Source organism: Nerophis ophidion, linkage group LG13 (genome assembly GCF_033978795.1).
Source record: "Nerophis ophidion isolate RoL-2023_Sa linkage group LG13, RoL_Noph_v1.0, whole genome shotgun sequence".
Lineage (NCBI taxonomy): Eukaryota > Metazoa > Chordata > Actinopteri > Syngnathiformes > Syngnathidae > Nerophis > Nerophis ophidion.
Genome location: NC_084623.1, coordinates 33,474,034 through 33,483,415, shown reverse-complemented (window position 1 = coordinate 33,483,415; position 9,382 = coordinate 33,474,034). Strand labels below are relative to the sequence as shown.

The following is a 9,382-nucleotide window of genomic DNA, read 5'->3' as shown; positions in this document are numbered from 1 at the left end:
TCGAGTTTTTCCTTGACAGGATGTGTGTTTAGATCATGGGCTGTCGTTGTGAATTTGTGAAGCCCTTTATGACGATTGAGGGCTATATACACTTTGATTAATTGAGGAATTTTTATCTCATAATAAAAAAAAAAATATCGCGTAATTTAAACTTTTTATCTCATAATGAAAACGTTTTATCTCATTATTATGATGTTTAATCTCAGTATTCAAACCTTTTATGTCATGATAATTGCATTTTGTCTGAAAATTTTACTTTTCCTGTCATGATTATGACATTTTATCTTTTATAATTTCAAAAACGGATCTCATTGACCTAATCACTAATAAATAGCCTGAGTTGATGTATTCGACACAATTGCAAAAATTGTAATAATACTCTTACCGGTAATATATTTGTATTAATTAATGTTTTTTCCATTAGATTTTGATTGATGAGGTGAAGACTTGTCCAGAGTGTACTCCACCTTCCGCCCGATTGTAGCTGAGAAAGGCTCCAGGGCCCCCCGCAACCCAAAAGGGAATAAGCGGTAAAAAATGAATGGATGGACGGATGATTTGCAAATATATTACCAAAAACATATACAGAATGTAACATCACACATTTTTGACATTAATTTAATGAATGAAAAAAAAATCACATAATAAATGATTTCCACTTAGTCTGTGGTGTGTCCCCGATTGTTTTACTTCATTCACCAATGGCTGTGGGTTCTTATGAGTTAACATATGCAAAATGTGATAAACAAAAATGACAGAAACTGCTGGAAAATCACACTATACATTACACTGTGTGACACTTCATTTTATTTGGATTACACACACACACACACACACACACACACACACACACACACACACACACGCGCACGCACGCACGCACGCACATTAATAATACGTTTATAATAAGTGATGTTTGTGATACAAAATGAGGAATAGTGTTCTCCAATTCACCACAAGAGGGCAGTCCAGTTTCTTATAAAGCAGAAAAAAAGTAGCGGTCACTCAAACTTGCGCAGGTGGTTGTAGAGGGACTGGACATAGGTGAAGACGCACATGGGATCTGGTTTGCGACCCATGATCATCATGTCATCCACTTCGATAAGCCGGTCACAGTTTGCCTTCACTCTAGAGCCCCCCAAAAAAAGACAAATAGGCATTATATATTTAAGCTGTTTGATTAAAAATTTCTCTATATATGAGTAATGTGTCATAAATACATTTGTTATTATTTTATTACTTTATTTTACTTTCGTTACATTTACTATTTTGTTCAGATTTATTATGTGTATCATTACAAATTTGTATATGTATACATATATGTATATTTATTTTGTAAATGTACACATATGTATATATGTATATATATATATATATATATATATATATATATACACACACACACACACACATACTATATATACATATACACTGTATATGTTCATGCCTATATATGTGTGTATATATGTATACTCCATACATCCATTTCTACCGCTTATTCCCTTTTGGGGTCGCGGGGGGCGCTGGCGCCTATCTCAGCTACAATCGGGCACCATGGACAAGTCGCTACCTCATCGCAGGGCCAACACAGATAGACAGACAACATTCACACTCACTTTCACACACTTGGGCCAATTTAGTGTTGCCAATCAACCTATTCCCAGGTGCATGTCTTTGGAGGTGGGAGGAAGCCGGAGTAACCGGAGGGAACCCACGCATTCACGGGGAGAACATGCAAACTCCACACAGAAAGATCCAGAGCCTGGGATTGAACCCAGGACTGCAGTACCTTCGTATTGTGAGGCAGACGCACTAACCCCTCTGCCACATATGTATACTGTTCATATATAATAGAACGGAAATCAATAGATGGATAATACTTTATTAAATAAAACATATGTTCTTCTTTTAAATTTGATATATTTTCATTTGCTGTGATGAGGTGGCGACTTGTGCAGGGTGTACTCCACCTTCCGCCCGAATGCAGCTGAGATAAGCTCCAGCACCCCCCGCAACCCCGAAAAGGACAAGCGATAGAACATGGATGGGTGAATGGATATTTTAATTTGTATTTATTTATTTTTCAAATGTATTTAATTTATATTACTAGAATGTATCTGTAATTTAATTTTTACATTTTGAAATGTTGTAATTTTAAATATTTGTTCAAAAGCAGTTGATTAAATTCATCACCAATTTAAAATTATTTTTCTGAAAATATTTATGTTTACATACTGTATATATATATATATATATATATATACTGTATACATATATATATATATATATATATATATATTAGGGCTGGGCAACGATTAAAAATTTTAATCGAAGTTAATCGCACTATTTCTCCGATTAATCGCGATTATCTGCATTGTATACGCAAAGCCCAATAATGAATTCAAAAGTAGTTTGTAGTGCACCTTTATTGGAATATTCTCCCACATGAATAAAAGCGCCAAAACATTTGTTGTGCGAACACAATTTAAATCAGTCCTTGTTAAACAGTAGCAGTTAAATAGTATATTTTATGAAAATCAACTCAAAAAATGTAAATACAAACATTTAAGCTTATTGCCACTGCCGGGGTATTTAAGTTATCCTGTTTGTTATGGGAAATAAATATAATCTACATACAAATCTCTTAGCCACAATCATAACATCTGAACAGGCAATTTCTGAGGTAACAGCAGAAACATTTTTTTATCAGGGATCTTATGTTTGAAAAACCTATATTATAGGTAGTGGGCTGTTTTAGGGAATTTTTTATCAAATTATCCGTAGTAGCAATATTAATAATGTTGTGTTTATTCTGCATAGTGCACTTAAAATAATTATAACCATATCTAGGAATTGATATGATGGGAATTTTCTGATTGTTTGCTTGGTGCTTTGATAAACTGAACGCTTATACATGGTACTATATTGTGATGTTATGAGCCAGGGAAAAAAAAGAACTACCCTACCCAGCATGCAACAGGAGTGACGAGCATGCGCGGCAGCCCGGTATAGGTTGTGTGTCGCCATGACTGCATCTTGTATGTTGTGATATGCACGCTCTGAAAGTGAACGTTAAGAACTCAGCCAACACTCCTCGTCTGCATTATTCATAAATAGACAGACAACACATATACTCCGCTGCTTCACAGGCCGCTGGACGTAGCCGGCAAAGTATTCCCATGCTAGCTAGCCGGTCTAGCAAGCACGCGTCATTCAGTCCAAAACGGCCCGATCTATCCACATCCAGAATTGTCTGGCGGTCGTAAGTGATCCCGGAGTGACCACGCTGTAAGCCAGCCATGAAATTTGCAGAATTGTCCGGTATTTTTGCCAAATGTTCCATCTTTACCAAGAGCCCCTCGACCCCGAAGCCCATCCGGGCTACGCCATCTTTTTAAGAAAAGGCGTTAACAAAATAAAAGTATATAAACAACATACGCAAATTTGCGATAAAAAAATTGTCGGCGTTAATAGATTGATGAGTTAACTCGTAATTAACGCATTAATTTGCCCACCCCTAATATACATATACATACATATATGCACATACATATATACATGTATATATATATACACACATATATATACACGTGTGTACATATATATATACATACATGTATATATATAAATATATATATATATATATATATATATACATATATATATTTCCTATATATTGCGAGTCGCTTGATTACTACCTGCCTTATTATGTGAGTATTTGTGAAAGCTCGTAAAAATCCTTGCTATTGTGCCACACGAAAAAGCCGCAACAGAACGGCACAGGGGATAGCCAGACGGCAGATGGCGGCGCCCTCCTTCAGGCAAGCCGTTCCGTGGCTAGTTCACATTCAGTGGAAACTCGGAGTCACATGTAATGGTGGTTCTTTGGTCAAAAAGTTGCATAGATTATGTTTTACAGACTCTTCAAGCCGCTTTCTGACCGTCTCGTTTTGTTGGCGGTCTTATTTACGTGGCTCCCTTTTGATAGTGTTTCCCAGTCATGTTTATTGTCATACTAAAACATTTTGACAGATTTTTGAGAGCCGTGTATGTTGTTCTATATCCTCAATGAAACATCAATTTTCGGTGTTGCTGGCTTACCATGAATTGATTAACGTGGACCCCGACTTAAACAAGTTGAAAAACTTATTCGGGTGTTACCATTTAGTGGTCAATTGTACGGAATATGTACTGTACTGTGCAATCTACTAATAAAAGTATCAATCAATCAATCAATATGGATAATTGCTTCCGTCATTTATTGAACAGGCTTCAACTTGCAGTCCACACGTACAGTATGCGTGACTGCCATCTACTGGACACACTAATCATTACACCATGTGCCAAATAAAATTGCTTTGAGGTCGGTAAGCACAACCAGCTTAAAGGGGGCAATGTCGATTTTTGAGAAAATGAAAGGATTTTAAGTACGCCTTATAGTCCGAAACATTTGGTAGAATAATGTACTCTTACATCTAGTGTATTTTTATTATATATGTTTAAGATAGTAGGTTACTTAATACAGTTTCACTAACATGTTAAAAAAGTGGAAGTTCAGCAAAAGAGAAAATCATTTTTATGGCTTCCTCCCACCTCCAAAAACATGCACCTGAGAATAGGTTGATTAGCAAGACCAAATTAGCCCTAGTGTGTGAATGTCAGTGTGAATGTTGTCTGTCTGTATGTGTTGGCCCTTCAATGAGGTGGCGACTTATCCAGGGTGTACTCCGCCTTCCGCCCAAATGCAGCTGAAATAGGCTGCAGCAACACCCGCGACCCCGAAAGGGACAAGTGGTAGAAAATATTCTATATACCTGAGGTCACCAACCTTTTTGAAACCAAGAGCTACTTCTTGGGTACTGATTAATTCGAAGGGCTACCAGTTTGATACACACTTAAATAAATTGCCAGAAATAGCCAATTTGCTCAATTTACCTTTAACTCTATGTTATTATTAATAATTAATTATATTTATCTTTGTGGAAACACTGATCATCTTAATGATTTCTCACAATAAATATATATAGAAACAGATACATATTTTTTTAAAAAAGGGTATTTTTGTCCGTCATTCCGTCGTACATTTTTTTTCCTTCTATGGAAGGTTTTTTGTAGAGAATAAATGATGAAAAAAAACACTTAATTGAACGGTTTAAAAGAGGAGAAAACACGGAAATAATGCAAATTACATTTTGAAACATAGTTTACCTTAAATTTCGACTCTTTAAAATTCAAAATTCAACCTAAAAAAAGAAGAGAAAAACTAGCTAATTCGAATCTTTTTGAAAAAAATTTAAAAAATAATTTATGGAACATCACTAGAAATTTTTCCTGATTGAGATTATTTTTTAGAATTTTGATGACATGTTTTTAAATAGGTTGACATCCAATCTACACTTTGTTAGAATATATAACAAATTGGCCCAAGTTCTATTTCTAACAAAGACAAATCCTTATTTAGTCTATATTTTCCAGAATTTTTTTTTTTTAAGAAATTCAAAAGACTTTGAAATGAGATTTAAATTTGATTCTACATATTTTTTTAGATTTGCCAGAATAATCTTTTTGAATTTTAATCATAATAAGTTTGAAGAAATATTTAAAAAGTATTCTTTGTCGAAAAAACAAGCTAAAATTAAAAATTTAATTAAAATGTATTTATTATTCTTTACAATAAAAAAAATACAATTTACTTGAACATTGATTGTCAGGAAAGAAGAGAAAGGAATTTAAAAGGTAAAAAGGTACATGTGTTTAAAAATCGTAAAATCATTTTTAAGGTTGTGTTTTTTCTGTAAAATAGTCTTTCTGAAAGTTATAAGAAGCAAAGTAAAAAAATAAATGAATGTATTTAAACAAGTGAAAACCAAGTCTTTAAAATATTTTCTTGGATTTTCAAATTCTATTTTAGTTTTGTCTCTCTTAGAATTAAAAATGTTGAGCAAAGCGAGACCAGCTTGCTAGTAAATAAAAACAATTTAAAAAATAAAGGCAGATCACTGGTAAGTGCTGCTATTCAAGCTATTTTTAGAACAGGCCAGCGGGCGACTTATCTGGTCCTTATGGGCTACTTGGTGCCCACGGGCACCGCGTTGGTGACCCCTGCTATATACTATTAAGTTCACTGATCCCAATGAACCAGCTGCAACTGCTTACTATTGTAGGTATTACACCACAGTGACCTTTAGCCTATCTTATCCCTAAACCTAATCCCCAACCCCCCAACTATAACACCCTAACTTTAACCATAAATCTTACCTGAGCCTACCGAGATTTTTGAGAAAAACATGTTTTCCTTGCCTTCCTGTTTACATTACACATTTTCTGCCACTCACTCTGCAGTTCCAAAAGCCAGTTCAAAGTTGTGCTTGCGGTTCGCCGGTGACAAGGATTCATAGTCAAACTCGGTGGGAAAGAAGGAGTGGACCAGAGCACAGAAAGCCATTCCATCACTCCAAGTAGATGAGAAGTTCTGAATGTCTATGTTCTAAAAACAAAAAGGAGAGAAATAACGCTTGGTGAGAATATTGTGTTACAATTACACTGTAGGGTAAATTCACAGGTCAAATGTTACTATCGAAAATATGTCAAAAATGTATTAGTCATCAAACACAATAATGTGTCATATAACTTCCCACTAAATTTGTTCTTTCAATTTTGATCGTACTGTATGCAATTACATGTCTTCAACTCATGCAACATATACTGTACTACATTTCCAAAAAATCTTTAGTCGAAACAAAAAGGTTTTCAACTCGAGCGGCTTTCCAGAAAAAAAGGACTCTGTTCACAAACAAATGAATAATGGCCATATCCTTCTTTACAAAGACACTCTCCTCAGTCAAATCCCACATTTTTCACACTGGGAGCACCTGGACCCTGTTCTTCAGTAATTAACAATGCCGACCGCCCTCTGATTCCCTTCCCCCACTCTTCTACTCCACTCCTTGATTTCATTTTTCAACTCTGAAACAGCCAATATCCACCAGGAACTGATCCCTCTCATGTCCAGTTGTTCATCTCCTCTTGATCCTAACCCTCCCTTTTCTGCAGCTCTTTCCTGCTTCGATCTCCCTTCTCTGCTGGCGATCTATCAAAACTCATTCAGAAATCCAAGCCATCCACCTGCCAACTTGACTCCTTGCCCTCCTCCCTGATAATAGAATACCTCCCCTTTATAATTGCAATCATTCATTCCTCCTTCACCTCCAATTCAGTCCTGTCGTCTTTTAAAACCGCTACTGTGACAAAGATCCTGAAGATACCTGGTTCAGACCCCAATATCTTAAAAAATCTATATCCTATCACCAACTTGTGATATCTTTCAACAATCTTAGAAAAAAAAACATTAGCTTTACAGATTCAAGCCCATCTTCCCAGCAATAACCTAAATGAACAGTTCCAGTCCGGTTTTTCGACTACCATTACAGAATAGAAACAGCTCTTCTCATATTCACAAATTATCTTCTGTTGCCAGCTGACTCAGGACTCCTACCCATTTTTATCCTCCTTGACCTCAGGTCATTCCACCCGCCTTGACTGACTAGCCTCCATCAGCATATCTGACACTCACCTAGCCTCTTATCTTCCTGGCTGTACTCAGTTTATCCAGTTCAAATCATTCTCATCCCATTTATCCCCCCTTTCTTCTGGTATACCCCAGGGCTCTGTCCTTGGCCCCATACTTTTCTTCATGTAATTTAGGGGTCGGGAACCTTTTTGGCTGAGAAAGCCATACAAGCCAAATATTTTTAAAAGTATTTCCATGAGAGCCACACAATTATTTTTTTTTTTACACTGAATTCAACTATATGCGTGCATTTTTAAGAAAGACCAACATTTTTAGAGTATAACAATTCTCTTATTCTTTTTAATAACATTGTTATTCTGAGGCTAACCAACAATAAATAAAACACTTCTTACCATTAATGCGACTTCTTGAGCAGGTGCGATAGAAACCGGATGGGTGGATGAAAATGCATGAGAATGCTTATATTTCGAACGTTATTTTTGACACTGTGATTACCAGCGGAATTATTCATTACTTATCGTGTTAAGCAATATCAGCTAAGCTTTATCTAAGAGCCAGATGCAGTCAGCAAAAGAGCCACATCTGGCTCTAGAGCAGGGGTAAGGAACCTATGGCTCTAGAGCCAGATGTGGCTCTTTTCATGACTACATCTGGCTCCAGATAAGTCTTAGCTGACATTGTTTAACACGAAAAGTACTTAATAATTACGCTGGTAATCACAGTGTTAAAAATAACGTTCAAATTATAAAACATTCTCATGCATTTTAATCCAACCATTCGTTTTCTACCGCACCTGTCCAAGATGTCGCATTAGTGGTAAGAAGTATTATATTTATTATTGGTTCAATTTGGAATAAAAAATGTTATTAAAAAGAATAAGAGACTTATTATACTCTAAAAATGTTGGTCTTGTCAAGACCTGGACTATGGTGAGGTTTTTCCCATGGTGCAAAGCGATTGAAACGGATATGGCGTGAAGGTAATGACATCTTTAATCTTAACTCAAAAATATTGCAAAAACAAAGGGTATAAACAAAAGGCGCTCTCAGTGGAGGTTAATAACTTGGCTATGAAAAATAAAACTCGCACAATGGGAGAACTATGAACATAAAATAAAACTTTCAAACTATGGCATGAAAAACGTACTTGGACCGAGAAAGAGCATGGATCATCGGCATGGATAACATAGGTGTGTAGGAGGTGATAGAGGGTGAGTAGAAGGCTGAAAAGTGTAATATTTAAGCCTGGCAACTGCAGGCTTAAATGGTGACATGGTGATTGACAACAGGTACATGAGTTCAAGTGAATCAGGTGTGTGAGTCGTGAAAACAGGTGAACTGATTGGTAGTCATGGAAACAAAAACTAACCAGGGTGCGCAAAAACAGGAACTAATGGAGTCAAAAACAAAACAGGACATAACTAAACAGAACATGACCACAAAGACATGACAAGTCTTACTTAAAAATCCACACATTTAGTTGTATTCAGTGTTAAAAAAATATTATACGGCTCTCACGGAAATACATTTGGAAATATTTGGCTTTCATGGCTCTCTCAACCAAAAAGGTTCCCGACCCCTGCTCTAGAGCCATAGGTTCCCTACCCCTGATCTAGTTGGTCAAATTGTCCGTATACATAACATCAATTTTCACTGTTATGCGGAAGACACCCAGCTCCACGTTTCCTCCAAACCCTCTCCAACTTTTCCTCCCTTTGCCCTCTGTGCCTATTTACAGGAAATAAAATACCAGTTCACTAGTAATTGTCTTCAAATGAACAGCGATAAAACAGAGGTAGTCCTCATATGCTCTAAATCCATGCTCTCCAGGCACCCCAGTTTCCCCATCACC

General features: G+C 36.2%; 1 protein-coding gene across 2 annotated transcripts in view; it reads right to left on the bottom strand.

Annotated features, from left to right (window-relative positions):
- Positions 1-548: 548 nt before the first annotated feature.
- Positions 549-9,382, bottom strand: part of smtnl (smoothelin, like) — a 108,412-nt gene continuing 99,578 nt past the window's right edge. The window contains exons 9-10 of one of the 2 annotated variants that reach the window (XM_061918813.1): positions 6,336-6,487; positions 549-1,128 (exon numbers count right to left, since the gene is read on the bottom strand). In XM_061918813.1, the coding sequence (XP_061774797.1) occupies positions 1,002-1,128; positions 6,336-6,487 (279 nt within the window). In that variant the 3' untranslated portion in view covers positions 549-1,001. The remainder of the gene's footprint in view (positions 1,129-6,335; positions 6,488-9,382) is intronic. The other variant, XM_061918814.1, reaches the window with a different exon arrangement.